At 38.2% G+C, this 27,724-nt stretch overlaps 1 protein-coding gene and 1 long non-coding RNA gene across 5 annotated transcripts in view; one reads left to right on the top strand and one right to left on the bottom strand.

Annotated features, from left to right (window-relative positions):
- Positions 1–27,724, bottom strand: part of XRCC4 (X-ray repair cross complementing 4) — a 101,719-nt gene that overhangs the window by 24,391 nt on the left and 49,604 nt on the right. For all 4 annotated transcript variants that reach the window (XM_034441235.3, XM_060690630.2, XM_034441234.3 and 1 more), the window contains one exon: positions 14,672–14,816. In XM_034441235.3, the coding sequence (XP_034297126.2) occupies positions 14,672–14,816 (145 nt within the window). The remainder of the gene's footprint in view (positions 1–14,671; positions 14,817–27,724) is intronic.
- On the top strand, positions 1,815–15,292 carry LOC117679358 (uncharacterized). Its single transcript, XR_004595347.3, has 3 exons — positions 1,815–1,900; positions 2,136–2,196; positions 15,253–15,292. It is a non-coding gene; the product is annotated as an uncharacterized LOC117679358 (long non-coding RNA).

Here is a 27,724-nt window from a genome sequence, read left to right as displayed (position 1 = left end):
TTTTAAAATCAAGCTTTTTTTCTATTCAGGAAAGGGAGCTGTTGAGGCATGGCTAAACCTGTGTGCCAAAGACATCTCACTCCTATATGACAAAGGACAACTTCCCCTCTTATACTGTAAGTTGACTGGCAGTCAGATGCTATCAGGCTGCCAGTAAATGAGGGGTGGGGGTTTGCAGCCTGCACATTCATGACAAACACTATATGTATACTATTTGATACAGACTAAATGCTACAAATAGGTAACCACTTGACAAAATTGTAATTTAAAAACTGCCAAGATAGGGAACAGGGCCATGTGAGACATGTCTATGCAATCAAAAGAGATTCTTCATGCTAAACTAAGTTTACTAGCAAGTTGCAAATTACAATCTGAAAAAGTATAGAATCCATTGTATATCTGTACTACAATGAAGAAACTAAAGCTTTGTTGGGAACAATTTTTGATTGATCAAATAGTTTTAGAGTTTTGGCCTTAAAATTACTTCAGAGGTGGAACAGACACTTCAAAGTGGCTTTCATATATATATATTACTAAGAAGAGATTTCTGAAAATATCCCATGTAATGAAAAGGTAGTTATGAAAGCATATAGTAACACTAGCTTCTAAAATATTTCAGCATGTGGTACGTTTTCTTATTTCCCATAGGCTCAATGTAATATGAAACATAATTTTACAATGTTTTCCAAGTATTTGACTAAGAGATTATATTACTCTACAAAACACACACATAAAATTAAAATAACGTCTTCTTATACTTATGTTATAGTATTGTCAGCACTATAGTAAATGCAGTTTGAAGTGCTGACAAAGTGCCTTCAAAGACTTTGTTTGAAATGCAATTTATTTGAGACGACCTCGAAGCCTGACAAGTATGTTCATACTAATCTTCCTCAGATAAGTTATTTAGAAGCTTAGTTTAAATAAGTTGTAAACCACCAAGCATTTATTTGTGAAAGTGGTTCACAAAACTCCTTGTTTAAATACTATAGGGATAAGTCAAGGGTCAAAATTAAAATATTATTATTGAAATCAGTGGGGCTTATATTAAAAGCCACGGTGGCGCAGTGATTAGAATGCAATATGCCAGGCTACTTCTGCTGACGGCCAGTTGCCTACAATTTGGCAGTTTGAATTTCACCAGGCTCAAGGTTGACTCAGCCTTCCATCCTTCCGAGTTCAGTAAGATGAAGACCCAGATTGTTGGGGGCAATATGTTGACTCTGTAAACTGCTTAGAGAAGGCTGGCAAGCACTGTGAAGCTTATATAAGTCTAAGTGCTACTGCTATTGTTAATCATGGACCTTTACCTTCACTCTAATGAAACTATCTTGGCTAATATCATGCTAACAATAAGTTCGATAATAAAAGAACATGTAGAATATAGATAATTGGAACCATAACCAAAATCTGTCCAAATCACACTGAGCTTCTTTGTGGAAAAATACTATATAAAAAACTTTCCTGTGATAGATCACACCATTCGTCCATCTTCCTATATGTAATTTGACCTGCAGTCTTATGCATCTTTTCTATAACTACTAATCTTGTTAACTCAATATTCCAGGAACTGAAACCAAAATTCTAACTCAGAAGGTGAAAAGAATATAAGAATGACATCATAGCAAAAAAGAACTACACTTTGGGAGATCAGTTGTCAGACCTTTAAGATAGTTCAGACAAGAAGCAGAAACCATAAGTACTAAAATTATTTTTATTGTAAGATTAGAGTAACAGAATCTTGCAAGTCTGAAAGTACTTCCCTCTTTTACTTTTATTATCCAAAAAACTAGGGAGTGTTCCTTCTTAAACACATCCCACTTCCCATCTGTTTTTATGGACTGACATACTTTTTGCACGATGCTGGGCTAGTCTCTGGCTTTTCCTCCTGCCTCCCAAGGTCATTCTCACATACTGTTAAACTAATACATTTAACACAAAATCGGCGAAATTCATTTAAAAGTATTCACGATTAAGGGGGAAGCCTTATAAGGAGATATATTGTAATTACTATAGCTTATAGATTTTTTTCAGTAATAATTATTATTTAGTCATTATTAAGTGGCTTCACTGATTCAATAGTACTTGATCATGGTTGACTAGCCAGATATGTTATCATTACAATTTTTTTTCAGATTTGAAAGGAAACTTCACTATAATTCCGGAAGAAATTGATCAATCTTTCTCAACTATATTGTAAGGGCAAATTCTAAATTCATGCTTATGTCTCCTGTTTTTATATAGTGATTATAAAAGCAAATCTGTAATTTATATAACAAATTAGAGTAATAATTAGAGAGCCCGTCTGGTTTAGTGCTTAAGACACCATGTTAGAAACTAGGAGACTGTGAGTTCTAGTCCTACATTAAACATGAAAGCCAGCTAGGTGACTTTGGCCCAGTCACTCTCTCTCATCCCAACCCAACCAGTTATTGTTCTGGGGAAGGGAAGAGGAAGAAAGACTATTAAGTATTTGCCGCCTTAAGATACTTATAAAAATATAAAGGCACAAAACAGACAGACAAACAAGGATAGATCTAATGCAACCCCTTTTTAAGAGGGCTTGAACTTGTTAATTTGACATAAAGTTATCTAATTTCAAACTTTGACTTTGAATTACAAGACATTTGGCAATACAAAAAAAAAAAAAACCAAATAAGCTCAAAGACTTTACTTTTCTATAGAGTGTAGATTCATAGAATTAGTCACAGTTGTCAAAACAAAATTCAGCTGAGGACCAAGTTCCAATACATATTAAAAACTTACACCTTTTAAAACTAAATTAAATTACATCAGAGCATACCTTCACAAAACACGCACACTAAGCCTTTTGTTATTATTGAATCATTTTCAACTTTCGGAACTTTGAATTATTATAGAGGAGACACAAGCAGTGCTTGCTATTATTCACTGACAATATTCAATACATTGTCTCTAGAACATATTTTGTTCTGTAAAAATTGTAGGGTTATCATATTAAGGCTGCAAACATCCAGATGATTGCTAGACAGCAATTTTTCTATATTCCCTTGTTACCACTTAGTTGTTGTCAAGATTTTTCTGCAGCCCAGTTCTGTTGAACATAAGAAAGCAGCAATACAGTTGCTAGAAACAATGCGAACTAATTACAGAAAATGTTCAATATCAATGCACTTCTACTTTACATATATGCATAAAAAGTTGTGTTTCCTTTATTTATTTAATTTATATGCATATATGCTTTATATGCTAATTTATATATGATTTGTTCCCAGAATACTGTCAAATTTCAACTACTTTATATACAAATTTGTTCATGGACACAATTGAAGATGATTAGGACTTTAAAGGTCTCAATGGGATCCAAATAACTAGACAAACCACTTAGTTTCATATCAATTTCTCAAACCCACAAGGTAGGAATTTTACAAGTCTGCAAAACCAAAGTCCCTTAAAATGGTAAATTAATTTATATAACTCCACTCCCAGATGAATAAAAACCTAATGGTTTTATTAGGGATAGGCTTGGAACCCAATAAGGCCAGTTAGCCATGACTAAATTGTTTCAATGATTGAGCAAAAGTGAGCATACCTACATTTAGACCCAATTTAATATTTAAGATGAAGAGCTTTCTTTCATACAAATTGTTTCATTAGATATTCTTATTTAGAAATTTAAACTGTTTTCTAAATGATAATTCTGTTTATATAATTGAAAATATGAAGCCTATGGCAATGCAATTTAAAGGGGGGGGGGAAGTATCATCTATTGCAGTTTCAGCTTCTAAAGCTTATTCTATGAGAATTACTTAATTCCATTGACATGAAACATAATGAACATCAACATCACATCATTTTTTAATAAACATGACATGAAAGCTTTACCTACAACTCAAGTCTTCTAGCCGGCTACTATTAATTGGAATTATGCTATGTTTCATGTCAGGTGGAGACCTCCCATTTTTATGGTCAACATGAGAAAAAAATGTTTCATTAGCTTTGGGCAAACAGAAATGATAGTATAAGTCTAATGTTCTGGTTCATATTAAAGAGAGCATATAAATGATCTACCTACCATATCTCCTCCTCCATTTCCCCAGATTACACATGGTTTGCAAATAAAATTAATATCAATTTGAGAATTACTGCAGTAATATTCAATCTCCATGCCACTCCTGTACCTCTTCCTCAAAGAAGCCAAATATTCTGGTACTTTACAGCAGCTAATATGATAAAATAATACCCCACTGATATCTCTTTCATTTCATTTGGGTTAGGGATGTATGTTATTAAGTAAAGATTTTAGTAACTTAGTCTGTCCTTCCAGTTTGGAAAAAGATACTTTGCTACCTAAAACAAAGAAGAAACTAGTGATCCCTGCCTGCAAAGTTCTACCTTTGGCATGAAAACTGGCTGCTGAGTGTGAGCTGGTCACTCTTAGCCCAACTCAACTCACAAATGTATTGTGGAGAAAATAGGAAAAGGAAGGAATATTACGTATGTTTACCACCTTGTTTACTTATAAAGTAATACAGGTAAGATAAAAATTTTAAAAATTTCAAAATTAGTTTCAGGATTTTTTTAAAAAAATACTGAGGCAATAGATGGGGAAAGTTATAATCTAATAACTTTCTGGAATAAAGAGGTAAAGGATGAAGAAGCGAGTTTCTAACATTATATAACTATTTGAACTTTTTTAATTATTTAATTTTGCATTGCTAAGGATTTTGTATGAAACAAACTTAAACAGAAACTAGAAGACAAAGAGTTTACAGTACTATTCTTCCCAAAAACAATTTATCTGTATGAAACTCTTGCAAAAGAACACTATAAAAGCACTAAACACCCAGTAAATTAGAATAAGTAAATGTTTCTAAAATGCAGTGCTTTGTTAGCATGTACTGTATGCTTGAAAGAAAATAATAATACTTTTTTAAATAAAGAAACTGCAGTATAAACTTCATACTCTCAGTGGGCTGTGGAAAAGGTTGATGCCTTTTTATATGGGCATCCAATTTCAGAGAGTTAAACCTTTTCAGTAAAATATTGCTTCATATGAGACAACAATACCAACGTCTGCAGGGTCCTCCGAGAAAGCTGAAATTCAAGATAAGCCAAGGGTTTTGCAATTTGAATCACTGGTAGTAGCAAACCACATTTTAAACAAAGCTTGAATTCAGGGTTTAAACAAGCGAGCCACAAGCAATAAATTAGGCAAAAGAAGAGATATAATCCTTCAGGAATTCATGATGTACCCCAGACTTGCTATGCTTTTAAGAAGGCAGAGGGTTATCGAAAGAAAAGCTGTTTTTATGTCCTCTACAGTGTTTTGAAGAAAATCCTACGCAACTTTAGCAAGACATTTCCCAAGGAGATAATATAGATTACTAAACGAGGTGGTACAGCAGCCATGCACTTAAAATTCCCATGAGAGTGTCTTTGCACAGGTCAGTCTCACACCCACCAGAAGGAAAACTCATAATGTTAGTCTTTAGTTTTCTTTGATCCCTGTTTGCAACCCACTCCAATTCAAAGTATAATTGACAGAGTGGCAGCAGGAGAGAAGAGTTCTCAGCATCAAAATGCAAAGCCGTGGCTTTTCAGATCCGCCTGACAAAAATGTAGTAGTTACAACAGAATTCAACTAGCATTATTCATCAAAGACTGTTTTTATGTTAGGGCTTTAACACAACTAGGACATGAATTGATTTTTAAAAAAGGAGCAAACCTTAAATTTGCTCAATATCTGCTAAATATAAATACTCGTTAAATATCAAGTATCCTGGTTCAGTTATCTTGTATCATAACTTGTAATAAGACTTCCATAATAACTTTACCCATCCTCAAAAGTTGCACAATGGTGTTAGTCTTTAACATTCTCATTTACAGATGGAGGAATCAGCCCAGAGAGCATCTTACCCAGGGCCACCCAGTAAGACCCGGACTGAGCTGGGATATGAAATGAGATTTCTAAGATCCAAACCTAATAAACTATTCACTGGACCACACTGGTTTCGGATCCAGATGCAAGATGAGTCATGACCCTGAAAATAAGCTGTAGATTTTTGCCATAGCTACGATAAATGAACCATTCATATTTCCTGCAAATAATAAAACAGACTTCACTTTTTTACTCAACATGCCAAGTTCAATCCTGCCCCACTTCAAGGCTCCTGTTTTTTAAGGAAAGGGGCACACGGTAACAAGCACCAATGTTACAGCTTCCAAACCAATTTCTAGAAGGTTTGTTCTTCTACACCCTTCTGAGTAGAAGTAGCTCATACTTTTATGTCAAACAGGCAGACAGATAAAGAAAATGTTGTCATCCTATTGTTATTGTTATATTGTGTCCCTTTTCAGGGACATGGGCAGTTAAAATAAATACATACATACGTACATACATACATACATACATACACGTCTTATAGTTTTGACTAAGAACCATCATTGCCCTTTGTAAGAAACAGGACCATTATTTAAGAGTTACCACAGCCTTGTGCATATTAAAATATAAAGCAGACATTTCCTTAGAACTTTATTGCTGTAACTTCTATAGCTTATTATTTGCAAAATGGAAAAATACATTGATCATAATTTAGCAAATACTCTGAAGATTCCATTTTGAAATTTATGTGAGTTGCCTTCCAAAATCCTGATGTACAGAGTGATTTTGTTCCCCCGAGATTTCTTGGAAATGCTTTTACAAAAAAGGAAAAGAACTCTATTCCAACCAGAATCCCAGGATAGTAATCTTAGTGTTCCACTAGGCTGCAAAAAGTTCAGTCAAGATTTCAGCCCAAAGACTTACTTTACTATGTACTTTACTGGTATAATGAAATCTCTTTACACAGAGCACCTTATTGCATTTGAACTATAAAGAAGCCTTTTTCTGTGATATAATGGCAGTTATTTCCATTTTGTATTTCTTGTTTGCTTGTTTCATGAAAGGGATAGTAAGAGCCAAAACATATAGTGATGCTTCATCTAATGGAACAATTTAGTAAGTAAAAATGTAACATCAAAAATTTAAGTTATAAATTTGTAAAAAGGGGCGTTGGTCCTACCTGATTCTCGTTGGGTGGAGACAGCAGCCAGTATGGGTAGTACTCACCCAATCAGCCTGAAGGACTGAGTCTGTCAATAATATTAAATCCCGCCTTTGTTGCCGGGCAGACCAGCTTTTGGCGAAGAACTGAAAGAGACAGACTCGGTGTGTGGGAGAATAGAGAAAGGCAACGAACAGCAGGCAAGCAAGAGGCAGAGAGATAGAGAGAGAGACCAGATTGGCACAGGGAGGGTCTGGCTGCTGTCTCCACCCAACAAGAAGGTGTGTATCAGGTAGGACCAACGCCCCTTCTCCATTGAGGGTGGGGACAGCAGCCAGTATGGGACATACCCAAGTTCACTGTCCCGAAACCTGGGTAGGACCAGACTGGTCCGAGACATCCTCCCCGGAAACAACCCACTGCAACACCCGTCGTCCAAAGGCAGCCTCTGATGGTGGAAATGTGTCCAGTTTATAGTGGCGGATAAACGGGGCTGGCAAAGTCCACGTAGCCGCTCGACAAATCTCCAGTAAGGGCGCCTGAGTAGCCCAGGCCGCCGCCGTGGCCGCACTGCTGGTGGAGTGCGCAGTCAGACGGGAAGGCCGTGGAATAGAATGGAAGTCGTAAGCCGAAGCGATAGTCTGCCGGATCCAGCAGCCAATGGTAGAAGACAAAACCTTGTAGCCCAAGGAGACAGGTAAGAAGGAGACAAAGAGCGCTTCCGAACGTCAGATGGCAGCCGTCCTCTTAAGATAAATCCTCAGCGCCCACCTGATGTCCAAAGTGTGCCAACGGCGTTCACGAGGATGAGATGGGCGGGGGCAGAAATTTGGGAGTATCAGCTCTTGCGAACGATGAAAAACAGAATTGATCTTCGGCACGAAGGTAGGGTCCAAGCGGAGAACCACGCGGTCTGCGTGGAACACGCAGAGATCAGCACTGGTGGACAGAGCAGCAATCTCCAAAATGCAGCGAGCAGATGTTATGGCCACCAAGAAGGAGACCTTACAAGACAGCAGGCGGAGACTCGTCGTCCACAGGGGCTCATACGGAGGACCCATAAGAGATTCGAGAACCAAGGGAAGATCCCAAGTAGGGTAATGGTGCAGAACCAGAGGAGAAAGGTTCGTTGCGCCATGGAGGAAACGGCGAATCAGGGGATGTTGTGACAAAGACGACAGAGAGCCGCAGGTGAGCACAGACGAAATAGCCACCACCTGGCGATGCAAGGTGTTAGGCGAAAGCCCTTCGGAGAGACCCTTCTGTAGAAAAACCAGAATGTTCACAATGGAGGCCTGGAGAGGTGATACGCCGTTTTGGTCACACCATGAACAAAAGGCCCACCAGATAGCAGAGTAAATACGGTCTGTGGACGGGCGCCGTGAAGCCTGGATAGTACAAATAACATCCCTGGGAATGTTTGCGCCTCTCAAAGAGAGCAGCTCAACCTCCAAGCTGTCAGACTGAGCCAAGAGAGGTCTCAAGGCCCCCTGAGTCAGAGCGTCCACTTCAAGAGGAATGCGCCAGGAGGGAGCGACCGAGAGGGAGACTAAGTCCGCAAACCAAGCCCTCCGGGGCCAATGAGGAGCCAGGAGGACAACCTCTGCACGTTTGCATAGGATTTTCCAGATGACCCTGGGAAGAAGGGACGTCGGAGGAAAAGCAAACCGGAGACCTTCCGACCAAGGGGCCCGAAGGGCATCAACGGCCTCCGCCTGAGGCTCTGGGAAACAGGTGAAGAAGCGAGGCAGTTGGGCATTTGAGTGCGTTGCAAAAAGGTCGAGAACCGGAGCACCGAACCGAATATTTGAGGATGGAGACGCCATTCTGCATTGTCCACCTGTTGTCTGCTCAACCAATCGGCTTGAGTATTGCTGACCCCGGATATGTACTCTGCCCGAAGAGAGCTGAGGTGGCATTCCACCCACAGCCCCAGCGCCATTGCTACAGTCAACAGAGACTTCGACCTGGTGCCCCCAACCTGTTCAGGTGCGCTTTGGCGGCAACATTGTCCGTGAGCACTAGCACGTGAGCTCCGGAAACAAAACTGCCTGCAACTCCAACCAATTGATTGGACGACGAGCCTCCAACTCGGTCCACGTCCCCTGCACTAACTGACCTTCGCAATGGGCTCCCCAGCCTCGAAGACTGGCATCAGAGGTGACCACCACCCACTGGGGTTTGAGAAAGAGACAGCCCGCCGACAAAGCAGGGGACCTCCACCCCCTGAGAGACCTGCGAACTGAGGAGGGAACAGGAACCGGCCTGGCTGACGTACCTCTGCTCGCCTTCTGCAAAAGTAAGAGAAACCATTGAAGCTCCCGGGCGTGGAGCTGTGCCCAGGGAACAATGGCTATGGCCGATATCATCTTTCCCAAAAGTTGAGAAAGGATATACGGGGAAACCGCCCGACACTCTTCAATACTAGCCAGCAATTCCCGCAAGCTATTCTGCCGCTCTGGAGATAGGAAAACCCTACCCTGAACTGAATCAATCAGGGCCCCTAAGTGGATCAGGGAGGTGGAAGGAACCAAGTGGCTCTTCTCCCGATTGATAGAAAAATCATGGGAGGCCAACGTCTCCAGAGTGAGCTGCACATCTAGGACAGCCTGTTGAGGGGAAGAGGATAAAACAAGAATATCGTCCAGGTAGTAGAGGAGTCTAACTGAACGAAGTCTGAGGGAGGCAGCCAAGGCTGCCAATACCTTTGTAAAGGTACGGGGGAGGCAGAAGAAAGCCCAAAAGGTAAGGCCCTGTATTGGTAATGGACTCCCCCATAACAAAATCTCAAATACCGTCTATGGGAAGAGAGGATAGGGATATGCAAATAGGCCTCGGTAAGGTCTATAGAAGAGAAGAGACCGCCCCTCCTAACACCGTCAAGAATAGATTTTAGTGATTGCATCTTAAATTTACGGTATACCACATACCGATTTAAGCGTTTTAGGTCAAGAATGGGTTTCCATCCCCCCGAGGACTTAGGCACGAGAAAAACACGGGAATAAAATCCCATCCCCTTTTGATCGGGAGGCACAAGTTGGATAGCCCTGATCGCAAGGAGATGCTGAACCGCAGAGTCGATAAGAGCTCTCTTTTCGGTATTACGAGAAAGCGGGCAGCAGACAAAGGTACTTGGAGGGGGGGAAAGAAATTCAATGGCCATTCCTGATTGTAAGGTGGCCAGGACCCATTTATCAGAAGTGGACTTCTCCCAAATAGCGGTGAAAAGGGCCAATCTACCTATGGGAGGGCCCGAGATGCAACTAGCGCCGGCGCCGGTAGGAACGACCTCCTCCCCCTCGAAAGGGCCATTTGGACACAAAGGGCTTACCCTGGAGAGACCTATCTTGGGAACCTGGTTGCCTGGCAAAATTGGTGTATGGGTGGGGCGAAGGGAAGGAAGAAGACGCACCGCCATCCGCACCTCTGCCTTGGGGACGAGAGGTATAGGGTGAAAACCGTGATTCCCCGTGACGGTAAACCGCCGCCAACACCTTCTTCTTATCTCTTGTTTCAGTAAGGAAAGGCTCTAGAGCTTCCCCAAATAAACTGGAGCCCCCGAACGGAACAGAAGCCAGATGCCACTTATGCCTGGCGTCCGCCTGCCAATGGCAGAGCCAGACCAGACAATGAGCAGCGAAAGCAGAGGCCAGGGACTTGGCGGCAAAGCGTGCAGCGTTAAGGGTGGAATCTGCTGAAAACTGGACCGCTGCCACGATCTTATTTAAATCCTGCTTGGCCCGAAGGTCCTCAGTAGGTAATTTGTCCTGCAATTGACGCAGCCAGAGCAAGGTGGTATGATTGAAAAGGGATGCTGTCGTGGGTGCCCGAATCGCCCATGCTGAACCTTGATGTGCTCTCTGAAGGACCAAATCAGTACGCCGTTCGTCAGGCTGCAGTCCTTCATCAGGATCCCCCGGGACGTTGGCGTTGGGTAACAAAGCCGTAACCAGGGCATCCACCGATGGGAGTTGGAGGATAGAGTCCAGATCCGAGGCGACATTAAAATTCTTCCAGTCGTTAGACGAAGGAAGAGGAGCCGTACCCGGCGAAGACCACTGCTGCTTGACAACGTCCACAAAGAGAGCGGGGGCAGGGATGGTTGTGACCTGTCGAACTGGCTCTGCAAACATAGGGTCTAGGGCCCCCGGAGGAAGCGAAGCCACTGGAGTCGCAGCTGGAGACGATAGTTGAGCCGTATTCATGGCTTTGAAAAGTAAAGACTTAAATAAAGATTGAGGAAAAAGTCCGGTAAAGGCCGGTTGATCCGGAGGCAGATTCTCATCCTCCGATAACCCGGAGTCACTATAGTCAGCCTCAGCCAAGTCAGACGGATGGCTCGTGTGGGAACACGAAGGGGAGTCCGGAGCTCTGGTTGACACATCCTCTTCAGAACATGACCGCTCAGGAGAAATGGATCTCACGGAGGCAGAGCGACTCAAGGGGCGAACACCAGCAGCTAGCAATTTTTGCACTGCAGCTTCAATAAGTTGTTGCAGCTGGTCAGGGTGCAGCTGATAAGAGATAGGCCCAGGAGGTGGAGTGGGCGCCGTCAGTTGAGCAGAGACATCCTGCGGTACTTCAGGGACAACCGGAACCGAAGCCAAAGGAGCAGGTGTACTGGATCCCCACAAGTCCGAAGTGGAGATGGCAATAGGGCAGTCCCGAAGGGAGAGTTGATCAGGGGTAACAGGTCGTGGAGACCGAACAGGATCCAAGGGCTCGGTAGGCAAAGGGGCTTGCAAAACAGCGGCGGCAAGATGAGCACTCGCCTTGTTACAAAGCTTTGTCAGAACTTTGTCTCTGCGTTTCTCCACCTTTGAGGGAGTTCCGCCATACTTGTGTGATTTGTGGTGGGAGCAAGAATGCTGAGAAACAGGAGCCGGCTCTATGGTGTGCTGGCTGGAAGATTGATGGGTAACAGACAAATTGTCTGATTGGCCAAGGTCAGTAGCATCGGCCCTCCGACCGTGCTTAGATTTCTATGAAGCCTTAGGCATAATGGCAGAAAAGAGGCAATAGGGCTAGTCAAAAGACCAAATTTCTTGGCAGTTGGCAAAAAACAGGGGGAGCGCAGAAACTCCGCAAACGAGGCTAGTGGCATACTGTCACAGGCAAGTCGAATGTAATGGGAGCGCGAAATCTCCACAAAATGGCCACCGCGCCTCTGAAACAGTCCAAGAAAATGGCGGCCGTCAATATAGTCGCTGAAGGAAGTGCCACTAAGATCACACTGCCAGTAATGGGGGGGGCCGCAAAGCTCCACTAGAGGAAAACAGCAGCCCAATGCCGAAAAGCCAAATCAGATCGCTCCCACTAAACAGCATAGGGAGCACGAAGCTCCACCAATTCCGAGCCCAGCTGATCGGCGGTTGTCGTCGAGAGCGATGGCATGGCTCCGCACACAAGTAGCCGATGGAATAATCACTCAGCAGCGGCGTACATAAATCGGAGGTTTACTGTTCCAATTAGCCCCCTCGTAGTATGCAAGACAGCCAGAGAGACAAGAGATAAAGAATTCGGCCAAAAATCACTTTAAAATGGCACGAAGAGTTCAAAATGGCCGCTGCCGCTCCTGCGGCGTGAAAAAACAGCCGTAGGGGAACAACTCGATCAAGGTAGCCCACAGATGGAATTGCGTTCCGCTCCTGCGGCGTGGAAGGGAGTCAGAGGAATCATGACCTTCACAAAGTCCTTTCGCGACCCCCCTCGATCTGCTGCACCCCCCAGGAGGCTCCCAGCAAAGGGGAAAAACACCCCCACCCCCAGAAAGAGCGAAGGCTAGCCCCTGGGGAAAGTCCAAAGTAAAACTCATGATAAGATTCAAGAGTCCAATACAACCAGAAGCCAAAGGGTGAAGAAGAAATCATAGTCAGACAGTCCAAATTGAAAAATACCAAAAAGAGCAAGACACGGAGTCAATTGGAGAAAACGTTTAAGAGCTAGAGACCCAGATGCCCGTCCAAACTGAAGGACTGAGTCAAAAGCTGGTCTGTCTGGCAACAAAGGTGGGATTTAATATTATTGACAGACTCAGTCCTTCAGGCTGATTGGGCGAGTACTACCCATACTGGCTGCTGTCTCCACCCTCAATGAAGAACAGCATGAAGATTCTGACCTCTCCCATGAAAATATAGATTATTGTAAAAATATCTGAAGATCATTCATTTGTAAATACCCATGTTAATTACTAATATAGCAATGAAGCTCTAACATTACTTTTTGTCTTAATCTTAAAGAGTTATTGTAAATAGCATTTATTTAAGCAAATAGGTCTTGGAAGCTTAAAATAGTTTTAATGACTGCTTACATTTATAAAATTTATAAGTAGAACATTAAAAATGCATGAAAACTGGCTGAGTGACTTTGGGCCAGTCATTCTATCAGTCCAACCCACCTCACAGGGTTGTTTTGGTGGGAAATATGGGAGGAGGAGGAAGTATCAGAGTTATTTATAAAAATAATAAAGGCGGGATAAAAGAATCTAAAAGAAGAAATGTGAATGAAAATAAATTATCTAAAAGATATTAATCACATATGTTGAATCCACCAATATGTTAATTTATTAAAGATATAGATTAGTGTCTTGAAAAGAACTGTCCCACAGAAAAAGCAAAAGTATGCTTATCCTTTTCTCCCCTGGAATTAATAGTGAGATGTAGTTAAATTTCAAAAGAAGAGGGAAAACAATTAATTCTGAAGTTATAAAAGTAAAATTACACCAGAAAATCACACATACTACTTACCTAAGTGGCAACTGAAATATTAACATTAAATTAGCCACAATTAAAAATGTGTAATAGTCTGGATTAAACAGATTATTTTATGACAGAAGTATGATTAGAAAAATTTAATTTTATTTCTTAATTACCCCTAGGGACCAACAACAAAGTTAAAATAACATTACCAATTCTAATTAAAGTACTAAAATTTTTAAGAGTTGCCAAAAATATTAAGGACAGTTCAAAATCATTACATATCTAATATATTAATGAATAAAAATCAAGGAAAGCCCTTGGCAACAATGATATCCTTCCCTAATCCTTTCAACCCAGAAGTGCCTTAAACATTGCCTCCAACATGAACAGGATGGGACACATTTATATTTTTCTCCTTGGAATGCTTATGTGATGGTAGACACTATATACCATTCTGGTACCCCATGTGGTATTTTTATAGGAATAATCAGCAGGAAAATCATAATTAAAAATCATTTAGATTAATATATGTAACCAAACATTTGAGATCTAAGAAGACTGTCACAAAACTAAAGAAACACACTTTAGTAAGTACTGCTTCGGTAGATGCAAAATTTGATCAAATGTCTGAAACAGTAAAAGTCATTTTAAGAATTAACCTTTCTGTCTAGTTTAAGGATTTACAAATGACCACAGAACTTTATTTTTTCTATAGCCAAAAGGCATAACTAATTTTAGGCAGAGTATTAGGATGTAATTTTTTATCTGGAGAAGTTTAAATATGTATTATTTTTATAAGGTCATTTTGGTGAATAAAAAAGGAAATAAATAAGCTTATATGGTTTTATACCTCACTTGTAACACTCACAATAAAAAATGAAGTATTTATGTACATACCAAGATTTTTGTATTATAAATATATCCTTGTATATGTTTTAAAAAGCTTACTTTTCTTTTGAAGTAGTTTGGGCTTCTTGTAGTGTCACCTTTGGTTTAGTATTTCCATCTTTTGAAGTCCGTTGTCTTCTTTTTCTACTTGGAACTATATCAGTAATATCTGGACTACCAAGTAATGAATCTCTTCTGGGTTTGACTGTCAGAACAGAAAAGATAACATAATAAGACAGGGAATTAAATTATCAATTCTGGGAACATTATGAGAAGGCTGCTTATCCGGGGTAGTCTGAACGGTAATTAGAGTAGAAATAATTCAAGATAATTATTTTAGGCAATATGAATAGCAAATGTTACAATTGTTGATGCCTTAATAAATGCACATTTATATCTCTGGGCAAAATTTAGGCCATATTCCTCTGCTCCTCTTACATTTGCTTCTGCTCACCATGTTAAGTTTGCTCTTTCTCCACTTTACAGAAAAATACCAAAAATACCAAAAATACCCAACAACTCTGGGCAACTCACAATAATCAAATAAAGGAAATTACAGTAAAATCAGGAAAAGGTAAAAGATGGCAAGTGCCACAGCGCAGATGGAATGGAGTAAGCGGTCCCACTTTTTGTTGTCACAGGTCTTCACTGGAGTTCTAAACAACAGCAGAATGAGGATCATCCAGATTCAGGGGGAAACTTATTCCAGAGGGCAGGTGCTTCTACAAAGAATGTGTGCTTCCAGAATCCCGATAAATAACATTGTTTATTCCAAGAAACCCAAGGCGTGCTGACTCTGCAGTGGTTGGGGAGATACTATACAAGACAGGCAGTCCCTCAAGTAATCAGGTCCTATGCCACAAAGGACTTTATAGGTAACAACCACCCCCTTGAATTAGACTCAGAAGCAAGATGGCAATTGGTGCACCTTGCAAAGCAAATGTATTACATGGGCATACCAAAGCACCCACATCACTGCTCATACTGTTGCATTCTGGATCAGTGGAAACTTCTGTATAGTCTTCTAGGGCAGCCCTACATAGTGTGTGTTGCAGTGAAATGCATATTGATCTAGTTACATACTACTTCCAAGAATAAACTTTCATTTTATTAACTTAAGATTTCTAAACTTAAAAAAATGTTTACATTCTCTCTAAAGGTAGCTCTACCATTTTTAAAACATCTTCAAACCTTTTATTGTCTTAAAAATGTTTCCAAATATCCAAGTGAAGAGATCAAAGTTTGCAAAAGAAAAAGATGGGAAATTCATTTTCCAGATTCTCCTTTTCTGATTTGCAAGGAACCAGCTTGATGGCATACAATCTCATTTTTATGTTTCCCACGATGCAAATGTTAGAGGAAATAAACTTTTTTTTCTCATTTATGAATTGATCCCCAGGATTTAGGTTAATAGATAGAACACACATTAATTCAAGCTTTTAAACAGAGGATAATTCCATTACTAGAAGAAGTATGCTGGTCTCAATAGGTCTCATTCCTAAACAAATAAAAGATATTAATGATAATAGTTTCACTTATTAAATTTAAGTTCTCACAGATGCTGTTTGATTTTTCTCCATAATATAAAGAAATGTTTTTTTAGTCATATCAAGATTTAAAATTTCAGTTCACATGTAATATAAGTACTATAAATTATATATAGAAATTGTATCTTTACACATTTAAAAACAAGATTCTTTACACAATACAGCCTCAGATTAACAATGACAAATCCTTGCTGTAATAATTTAAAGCAAATTTGTTTCCTGATGCATTCTATTCTGCTATACTAAAATGCCCAGAGGGAAACCCTTGTGTGATACCATTCAAAGAGTCGAGGCTATACATAATATTTGGTTCAGGCATCCCAAAGGATAATAAAGAATAATCAAATATCTGCTTCTGCTCAGAGCATTACAAATATTCAATTGATTGAATAGAGAATGTAAATGTTATATTTCTTTCAGTTTGGTGTAGTGGTTAAGGCATCAGAATGGAAACCAGGAGATGGTCTGACCTTAGGCAAACTGGGTGTCTTTGGTCCAATCACTCTGCAGAGAAAATTGCAGAGGAGTCAAAATAGACTTGAAAACTCCTCTCCCACAAACACACTTGTTTCAAATGTGGCAATGACCCAAAGAGTCTATTCTCTTTTGTATTAAGGATGAGATTCCATAATTTCTATCAAATTCTTTTTTTCCGTTTCATGGACAAGCAGGCATGGACATGTAATGACTATATGGTAAGGTGACCAATCGTTCTCCTTTAGGGAGGACAGTCCTTCTTTTGTAAGTTCTGTCCTTGCTCGAAAAGTGCCCTCCTACATGTCCTCCTTTTCGATATTTGAAGACTAATCTGTAAATCTCTGTATTCGATCGATGCAGATCCGATCCATTGCGTGTGATGTGACGTATTTGTATTTGACATGACAATTCGTCAAGGCTCAGTACAGTGCAGTGAGACACGATTATGAAATGCATGCGCTCCGCACAGGAGAATTGTTTTGAGAGAGTGCGCCGCGCGCAAGTGGCTTTGTTTATTTCTTACTGAAACATGACACGGCACACAAGCATGCATTAGACTCCAAAATGTATTTGTGTCCTCCTTCTCATTGCAAAAAAGTTGGTCACCTTATATATGGGAAGAGAAGAAGCAATTGATGTTTTGTCATGGTGCAGAATACTGCCTTCAATTCTTTGGATCAGAGTCTACTGATCCTTTAAAAAAAAGAAAAGCTTAAAAAGCCTTTTCTTTGCTTACATAATGTTCATAGAACTATAACGTTCCATATAATTTGTCAAAGAGGCAAACTATATTTGTCTAACTGTACTTGAACTCCTTAAGATTTTCAGGAATAACTGTTATTAATTTGGCACTTGAAAAATGCATTACATGTTATGTAATATCTCTTGAAATGAACAACACAACGTCAAGCAACTAAATGAAATTAAGATTACTGGTTTTGGCTAAAACTAGCACAAATATTTGAGGTATTAAAATACATTCCTTTCAAAGTAAAGATATAGTTTTTCTAAATATTTCTGTTTTGATAATTGCCATTACAAGCCAAAAAATGTTTTAAATTATATACATATTGTTCTATTTATAAGGAAGAATAAGGGAAAGAGATAAAATACCCACATTTATTTGCATTACACCCAAATTGAAAAAAAGAAAAAACAGATCAATTATAGCAACACATCCTAGCCCTGTACTCTAAGGCACTTATCGCAATAGCACTTATATCACTTCATAGTGCTTTACAGCCCTCTCTAAGCAGTTTAAAAATTCAGCATACTGCTTCCAAGAATCTGGGTCCTGAGTTCATTTACTGAACTCAGAAGGAAGAAAGGCTGAGTCAATCTTGAGCTGGTGAGAATCGAACTGCTGGCTCTTGGCATAATTAGCCTGCAGTACTCTCCCACCTTTAGGAGATATATCAATCAAACAGGGTTTAAATAAAATGAATATTTAGCTCAAAATGAGAAAAAGAAAATTCTAAGCTGTTTCCTGTGAAATTTTCAGTGGTGGAAGAGACAAAAAACATAAGAGCTTTTATAATAACAGGCAGCATCCTAAGAAAATGTGGGATAATTGTGTTGGATAATGCTCCAACACTGGAATTTTTTAAGAAGATGTTGGATAACCATTTGTCTGAAGTGGTGTAGGGTAGACTAGAAGACCTCCAAGGTCCCTTCCAACTCTGTTATTCTATTCTAAAATCTCCCCCCACAAACATGTTTGTTTGTGTGTGTGTATGTCTATTATTTTTCAGGAAAAGTTCTAAACAACCATAATAAGATGCTAGTCTCTTTCTAATTTAGCAGCAATTCTAGTGGGAAATGGTTTTACTTTGCACAAAAAACACAAAATGGCTGAACCGGAGATAAAGAAACATAAACTAACAGACCCAGACATTTATTTATTTGTTCATTTGTATATGGCCATCCATCTCACAAGAAAAGACTCTGAGTAATATAGGTAAAGGTAAAGGTTCCCATCGCACATATGTGCTAGTTGTTCCCGACTCTAGGGGGTGGTGCTTATCTCCATTTCAAAGCCGAAGAGCCAGCGCTGTCTGAAGACGTCTCTATGGTCATATGGCTGGCATGACTAAACACTATAGGCACACGGAACGCTGTTATCTTTCCACCAAAGGTGTCCCTATTTTTCTACTTGCATTTTTTACGTGCTTTCAAACTGCTAGGTTGGCAGAAGCTGGGACAAGTAATGGGAGCTCACTCCATTATGCGGCACTAGGGATTCGAACCACTGAACTCTGACCTTTCGATCGAGAAACTCAGGTCTTAGCCACTGAGCCACCACATCCCTTGGACTGAGTAATATACACTACAGCAAAAAAAAAAGTATTAAAACAATAAACATGCCAAACAGTAATATTTTTTTGAAAAGCACACTACACAAGAGATTTGATTAGCCATAAAAGTCATTTCAAGATCTCATTGATTCCCTGAGACATCCCCCCTCCCCTCCAGGACTGACACTTTTGGAAAATAAGGAATGGAGCTGATCTTGTTTCAAGGGGAATGTTAATTAAATATACATTTAATGTTAATGTGGCAGTTGTTAACTAACTTTCTACACAACAGATTAATATTGAATAAAATTCACTCTTAGATTCAACTGCGACCTAGAAATTAAAAGGAAGTAGGAAGTACTTGTGGCTAGGATGATTTTTGCCGAATTTGATTTAGTGCAATTGCAACCATTCTTGGATGAAAACATTCTTATCACAGTACCTTATGCTCTCCTCATCTCTTGGTTACTAATGCAATGTTGAGCTGCTCTTGAAGACTGCCCAAAAGCTACAGCTGGTTCAGAATACAGCAGCTTCTCAGGTTATAGGTGCACATCATTAAATCCAAGTGACATCACTACTGCAAGAACTACATTTGTGTCAATCCTTCAAGATAGACATGTCAGGAAACAAAGAGCGTAAGAAATATTGCAACTCTATTTCATGCTATGGAATATAATAACAAAAGCTTGAAAGCCTGACAGACATTTGGTTATACACTAAAGAGGATCAAGGCAAAGCTATCTTCATTACCCTCTTCTGTCTAATTAGCCTAAACTGATGCTCACAAAATTTGCTTAATTTCTTTTTCAAAGTCATCATCACACTTCCCTACAAGCTGCATTATTGATTGAATTATGGGTACTATTTAAGGTGCTGGTTATTCCCTTTAAAGCCTTGCATGACTTAGGACCTTAGCATCTTAGCACTGCACCACGGTGACGCAGTGGTTAAAGTGCAGTACTGCAGTATACTTCTGCTGATCACCGGCTGCCAGCAGTTTGGCAGATCGAATCTCACCAGCTCAAGGTTGACTCAGCCTTTCATCCTTCTGAGGTCAGTAAAATGAGGACCCAGATTGTTGGTGGCAATGTGCTGACTCTGTAAACTGCTTAGAGGGCTGTGAAGCACCGTGAAGTGGTATATAAGTCTAAGTGCTATTGCTATCTTCAAGTTTCCCTCTAATCAAACCCAATCAAATCTAGGAGAAGTCTCTCTGGATACCTATGTTAAGAGTCCCTCTGGGACTAGAGGATGGAGGGGCAGGCTTTCTCCATTGTGGCCTCTCTTCTTTGAAACAATATACTTTTGAGATTAAATTTGGATGAATCCTATTAGGGTTGAGAAAAAACTGTTTTTGTTGTTAGTTGAAAAGTCATGTCTGACTCATCACGACCCCCTGGACAACGTTCCTCTAGGCCTTCCTGTCCTCTACCATCTTCTTGCGTCCATTTAAGCTAAAAAAACCTGCTAGGACCTAGCTATCCAAGAGGCCTTGATACAATAATGTGACTTGACCCCTTCTTCTTGGAGTCGATTAGAATTTCTGTTTGTTGAAACTCATTTGAGATAGCAAAATTGTTATTTTGAATTTGTTTTAAGTTTTAACTGAACTTAAAAATTTAAGCTTATTAATCAGTTCATGGTTGGAGCAGCTTATTAAGACTGACTAAATAAATAAACAAACAACATCCTTTTTCCTGGAAACCTCTATTTAATCAGAGGGGCATCTTAATTTTCTCTTCCCTCCTACATCATATACATTTTTGTTTGCGTACCCTCAGAATAAATAATTTACTTTAATAATTCATAATAATTTCCAAAAGAATAAAAGCTATAGAAAGGGAAGGGAAAATGATAATTTCTATTTGTTATATTCTAAAAGTGCCTCTCTTTCAAAACCACATTGATTTATAGGTCTGAACTGGCAGTTTGCCATCTGGCATGAGGACTGACAGACAGGATAGAACAGTGGGGGTTTATTACCTACTTATACGATACAACAAGTCATCATTATTACTATTCCAATTCCACAGATAAGGAACATGGGAGGGGAATGTCTAAGAGGAAGAGGTTACCAAAGACCGGTTCACAAGCTTGAAAACAGATTATATAAATATAATAAACCATCCGGAAGCTAAAATACTGGTTTGGATTTATTCCTAAATCCAGGTCTGTGCATGTAACAAAGCACAAGAACTAATTTTCTTGTACATATTTTGCAGAGCTGCAGGCTTAAGACAGGATTGATATAATAGTATCTGGGAATGACATTGGGAGATAGAAGGAAGAGTTACAGATTAGACAATGGTCAGACAAGCAGCGGCTGAATCAACAGAAGAAATGGGAGCATGGCAAAAATCTCAGAAAGAACTCTCTGTAATTTCTTAGAGTGTAAAGTGGAGGAGATGTACCTTCAGATTTGCAGAATTCTGTTAGCATAAATTTATAATTACTTTTGGGTAAACTTCTTGTCTGGACTAACTCGTAAGGTTGACACTTCATCACTAGAAGTTTATATATAAAGATGAGCTAAAATTCACATTGAAATGGGCAGTGGTACAGAGCAACATAGAGCAAAGGATCTTTCATTTGATTTCTTTCTTGCCCTCTGCATCCTTCTTTGATGTGATCAGTAAAGTTAAAGACTTAGCATGAAGTGAATCACTTAAAAGAACTACTGTACAGAGAAATCAGGAGTGTGGAGAAAGGAAAACACCAACCTCTTTTGAGTAAACCAAAACAGTATCTATAAACACAACACCTGTTGAGCATAAGAGCTTTGCTGATAAAGGAGTAGGAAACAGTTTTGGAAAAGAAGAGTTTGGAAAAGAAGGTTGAGAGAGATGGTGGATGCTAGAAAACAACTAACAGAAGCCTGAAGAGAAAAGATCTGCTGGAATACTTTTAACAGGCTTGTATAAACAAACTCCTCTGTCTCTTTATGTTGCCTGGCTGGTAGAACTCAGTTCATTGCCCAGGCAGAAAAGAGAACTAGTTTCTCCAGTAGGAAAATCTTAAAAGAAAATAAAGGGCCAGACATTCAAGTAAGGAGTTCCTTGTATGTCCACAGTAGAACTGGAAGGCTTACTGAAACTGCTGGAGTAAATGCAAGAGAACAAGCCTCAAACTGTCTCAAAGGTGCCTTTTCAAGAGGCAACTGGACTTTATGGTTTTTCTTTGAAGACATTTTGCTTCTCGTCCAAGAAGCTTCTATTTTTAACGTTACCTTGAGTTCTTGGTTTGGACTGCTGCAGTTCCAAAGAATCTATTTTTGTTTTCAACCCTTGCCCCTGAACTGGATTTGAGGAAATAAAATAATCTTTGACATCTACATCTTTGGAGAGTCCAGTGTTTGCTTTCCATAACTCATAACTCACTAGTCAGGCCCCCAACTGTCGGTCTACAAGGATCTCTGCCACAAGGATACCCTATCAGAAGGCAGCATCTTTGGCTTCAAACTTTTCCCCCCTAAACTAAAATACAAAATGTGAAATACTTTTAAACTTGGAGCATATACAGTAATTAGTGCCAAATTCTTTATATTTACATGTTAAATATTCATTTCATGCTCTTTAACCATAATATTAATAGCAGTGACATAAACTGTCAACTTGTTAAAATGAAGCATTTAAGATATAAAATGAACCTCCAGCCCCAATTATAGGTTCACCAAGAAGGGAAAAAATGTAATGAAGATAGTTTATAAAAAATGTTTTGACTGTGAAAGGAATTAAGGTTTCCTTCAAAGCATAACAATGAAAGCTCTATACTATGCTTTGAAATTGTAGGGACATGGATCATAGGTAAAAGCTCCATTATTAAACTGGTGAAAGCTGAGGAATTATAATTTTATTATTTGAAGCTTGTACTCTTTAGTTTTTTCTGCCCCAAATGATTCACTTTTAAATGCCTAGCAGGAACCAACTATATCAACAGGATAAATATTTTTTTACTTTGTGTACCTACAAATGGGAAAGCATTGACAAACCAAAACTTATTGAAATATGTTCATATGTTCATGTTCATTACATAACAATTATTTTTGCCATATTTTCCTGGAACTTTTGATTTATTATCCAGAGTTTTATTTATCCTGTAACATCTCTGCTTACTTAATTTATGTTTCAAATAAAGATTAATATTTTTTTTCCAATTTTATTTTGCAGGCTTGCTTATAGACTGAAACATTTGGCATTTTGCTAATAGATTGTAATAGCCATAATGCCTTATTATTTGATTTTCAGCTCTTTAAGCTGATAATTAGAAATTTGAAAATATATTCTCATATTAAAAAGAAAGTGGCTAGTGAACAGTAACATTGTTTTAAATAATTTGGGGAATAAATACAATGCATTTTATTTATTTACACTGTTTGAATGTCATCCTAAACTAGAAGATTTCTTACATATTCTAAACTATTCTTAAAATTATTTATCTTGACTTTTAACTGGCCCAAACTATAGTGAACAAAGTTGAGTAACAGCAGAATAACAAAAATATACATTATTTTAAATCTATATTATTAGATCTGCTGCCCCTTGTTTTTATTTAATAAATTTATATCCCACTTTTCCTGTTTTACAATGGTTCTCAAATATTTTGGCCTTTGACCCCTTTTCATTCTTAAAAATTATTGAGGACCCCGAAGAGCTTTGTTTCTGTCTGTTGCATCTATAAATAGATACTGCATTACAAATTAAAACTAAGAAATTTTAACATATTTATTTATTTGAATTTGCAGACTCCCTGAAAATGTCTTGGGGCCCGAGACTACATTAAGAAACACAGCTCTAAAATATTATTAAAATGAAAAAAAACATGAATATATAACTGAAACCCTCAAGTAGTTTTAAAAATACACTTGTAAGGAACAACAAAACCCAAAACTTACATCAAAAGAAAATCAATTTAGCTAAGACTGTGGCATGTAACAGTATATGGTGTTCTTGCCATTAAGAATATAAAGCCACTTAGATTATATCTAGTGTGTGAATTATCAACCGAAGAGTTGTAGTGTTCAATTATGTCTCAATCTAGCTGTAATTTTGAATGTTTAGCATTCAATTTTAGCTATTCCATATTGATCAAAGATCATATTTCACTAAATAGCTCTATCTAGCTATATTTGTTTTTGGCAATGAATTAGCTGCATTGCATTTGGGTGACTGAGATAAGCTACATAGAAAGGGCTATCTTTGGAAAGCATCAGCAAGCAATCCTGCAAAATACCACACTGTCAAAATTCACTGAAATCTATGATCTATTATTTCGGTAATTCAAATCTGGACTAAGTCTTTTTTTTCCAGACCCACTTCAAGAGATCTAAATTCTTAGGACTTGGCTATTAGGGTTACTGACCATCATTTACATTCAGGAGAAGCTGTTCTGAAGGTACCTTAACTCATAAGACACTTGCCTGTTAATTATACAGATTAATTTCTGTCTTTATAGATTTGTTCTATAGATTTCTTCTGCCTTTATTCATGCCTTCCCTTTATTTATTTATTTATTTATTTATTTGTTCATTTATTTATTTGTATGCCGCCTTTCTCCAAAGGCTCAAGGCAGCTCACAATGCATTTAAAATATTCTTGAAAATATCCTTTAAAAACTTGCTGTATGATTCACAGTCATTTTTTTATGTTCTAAGTATATATAGTTCATCAGCAGTGGTAAGACATATACAATATAATGTTAATAAATAATGTTTTAGGTCCTTGAGAGGGTATCTTTGATTGGAAGATCCAGTAGATTTTTAAAACGAATTAGGTAACATGATATACCTACTCTCCAGTTATCTTATTTCTGAGTCTATGTATACCTATTTCTGAAGTTTATTTCAGTAGCATTATATATTGAGATTATATAAAATTATTTCATTTAGGGCTTGAATATGTTTTAATTTAAATTTTTCTATGCCAATTATAAATACAATTCTAATATGATTTAGATCCTCAAGAGGAAATATAAAGAAAATAAGGAAACATAATAATCTGAGAAATGTTCAGTAGTCCTGTAGTCCAGTGATGTTTCCAGATGCAGCTACATTTTGCAGTTAATTAACCAAATTATTTTCCCCTGAAAGATCAGATTACTTGGCATGTACAGGCAGAGAGGAATCTATGATAAGTTTGAAACAATTAGAATGACAGAAGAAAGAAGATAGTATATTCTAAATATGGAGCTACATTTCTCCCTTTGACAAAAAGCATAAATACTTATTTTAAATAAAGGTAGGAGAAATTAACCAATTTGCTTAATTATAGAAAATGAAATAGCACTACAAGAACTATACATCTCTGTACTGTTTCCAATAAAATATTTAACTCAGTTTACATACATACTCAAGTTTTGAAGAAAGAAATGTTTTACCACTGCAACAACTCTTTGCTCTTTTCAGTTGTATCACAAAAAGGGTATCTGATTTTCTTTATACCGATAGTCATAAATATGATCTCATTCATAGCCCCAAATACTGTTGCCCCAAATTCTATTGTGTTTACACAGCAACTTCAGACCAGTTTTTCTAGTTTCCGACATGATAAACAGCTTGTACAAATTCAACTCCTAGAATGTTTTGTTGAACAGCCTCCCGCTCAGCCAAGTGAGAAATGTTCTATGTACAGTCACACTAAATTTGTTCACCCAAGAGTTTCCATGCACTCTTTTATCTTTTGCCTATGCACTCAAAAGAAAGTAACTTGTTTATATAGTGCAGGTAATTCTATGCTTTGCCAGGCATCTTAAGTTAAATGGTCAATCTTTTTCAGGCCCGAGGGAAAACTCAGCAGAACAGATTGAGTTGACAAGTCAAAGGTCAATCTTTAGGGGCCCATATTCTGATTCAAGTATGGATTCTCATTTAAGAGAAAGTCTTTTGCTTTGCTGTTAGCCTCCATAGTTGCCTATTTAGTCTCAGATTAAGTTTTTTAATCCACTTCTGCTGACAAAGAAAATTTAACCTATTTTAACTATTCCTTTGTTTCCTTGCTACAAAAGAATACCTATTATTTTCTGCAACCTATTTTTATTCAAAACAGAAGTATATTGATTTTGCTAGCCAAGGATTCTAAAAGACAGTTACAAAGCCCCAAACTAATAGGAAGCATGTTTCGATTCTTTTAAGCCAATTTGCATTTATTGTTTCACTCTGAATTGATTTTGAAAAATGTTTCAAGTTCACATGAAAGCTAAAGAGGAAGAATGACAAATCCAAAAGAATCAACATCTCTATCCAGTATATGCTACATATGTGTATTTAAGGTAGCCTCATTGTTGCAGTAATTCAGAATAAATGCAATGGTGACACTATGGCAATATGATAATACTAAAAAGTATAGGAGTTTCTGGAAAGTTTTCCAAATTGAAAAACATGGACGTCCATTGAAAAGATTAGACTTCTGATGGAATAATTAAATGATGTATAATTAATAATATGGCTTCAAGTTTACTTCCAAAACCTGAATTGGAACATGCAGCCACATGACTGGTAAGAGATGGCAGCATTAAGGACAGCCACATGATCCAAGGAAAAGACATGGCTTTTTTCAAAAGTTGCAGATGCTTTAGCGTGCTTCATTCACACTTCCACATACTTCATATAACTTTTCCAAATTAATTCTGAGGTCCTGTGTAGCTCTAAGGATGTTTTTTTTAGTTCAGTTCTTGCTGATTTGCTTTCCTTCAAGATATTTTGGAACTGCAGTCTATTTACTGTATTGCTGTTGATATAATGTCAGCTTGAAACTATCATCCCCAAACGCTTCAAGGGGCCTAGATCAACATAACCTGTGTAGTAATATTACAGTGCTTTTCTCTGTGCTTAATTGATATAGCTGTCTGTTGCATAATAATGTATATCAAAAGAATCTATTGGAACCTAATTTGCTTTTATGAAGAATGGAAGTCGGTGAATATCTAGTTTAATATTCAGATGAGATCTCAGTAGTTAATCTTTAGAAAGTATCTATCTGACAATTTTGCGTTGATACCTGTAACCTTTAACTGGGCAAAATCTTTTGAACCAAATTATCTCAAATAGGCTAATTTACAGAATGCACTCAAAATCCAGGACCCATGACTCCTATGGAATTGAAAGTTGGTCAATTTTATAAAACATTTTATGAGATAAACATTATCATAAAGCAGTTTATGGCATAATTCAAAATGTCATAAAACGTTTCCTGTGCTAATGTTTGACTCTGCTATACAGTTTAACATGGCTTATTTTCAAATCAGATACCTCTCTGAATGTATTCCAAAATGTTATTTATCTAGTATTAGAATAAATCTACTGTCACATTGAAAAACCCTATATGTCCCTTTTGCATTTATTCAGTTCCATCATATTTACCCTCTTTTTCTTTTATGTACACCGAGAGCGTATGCACCAAGACAAATTTCTTGTGTATCCAATCACACTTGGCCAATAAAGAATTCTATTTTTATAACCATTCCACACCACATTCTGCCTGCCACAACCTGAACTTAACTTTTCTTTTTTTTAATCCCTAAAGACTGGAAATGATAAAAAGCAGTATTTTTATTTTGGATTTCTTTTGCTTCATTTCCTTTCTTTACATATATAAATATACCAATTTCAAGAGCCTTGTATTCTGTTCAAGATGTAAAGGTACAGTGGATGGTCCCATCATTCATTTCTCCTATTCTTTCAACCTTGTAGTAAAGCCATAAGGTCATAAGGTTAAAACACTTGCAGTACTACCACCTGAGCAGCCTAGTACTAGTGTGAGATTATCATTTATATTAATGGCTGCTGATTGTTTCCACCA

Source organism: Pantherophis guttatus, chromosome 2 (assembly GCF_059756535.1).
Source record: "Pantherophis guttatus breed Tessera chromosome 2, ASM5975653v1, whole genome shotgun sequence".
NCBI classification, from domain to species: Eukaryota; Metazoa; Chordata; class Lepidosauria; order Squamata; family Colubridae; genus Pantherophis; species Pantherophis guttatus.
The sequence above is the reverse complement of the archived record's forward strand: the minus strand, read 5'-3'. Positions and strand labels throughout refer to the sequence as shown.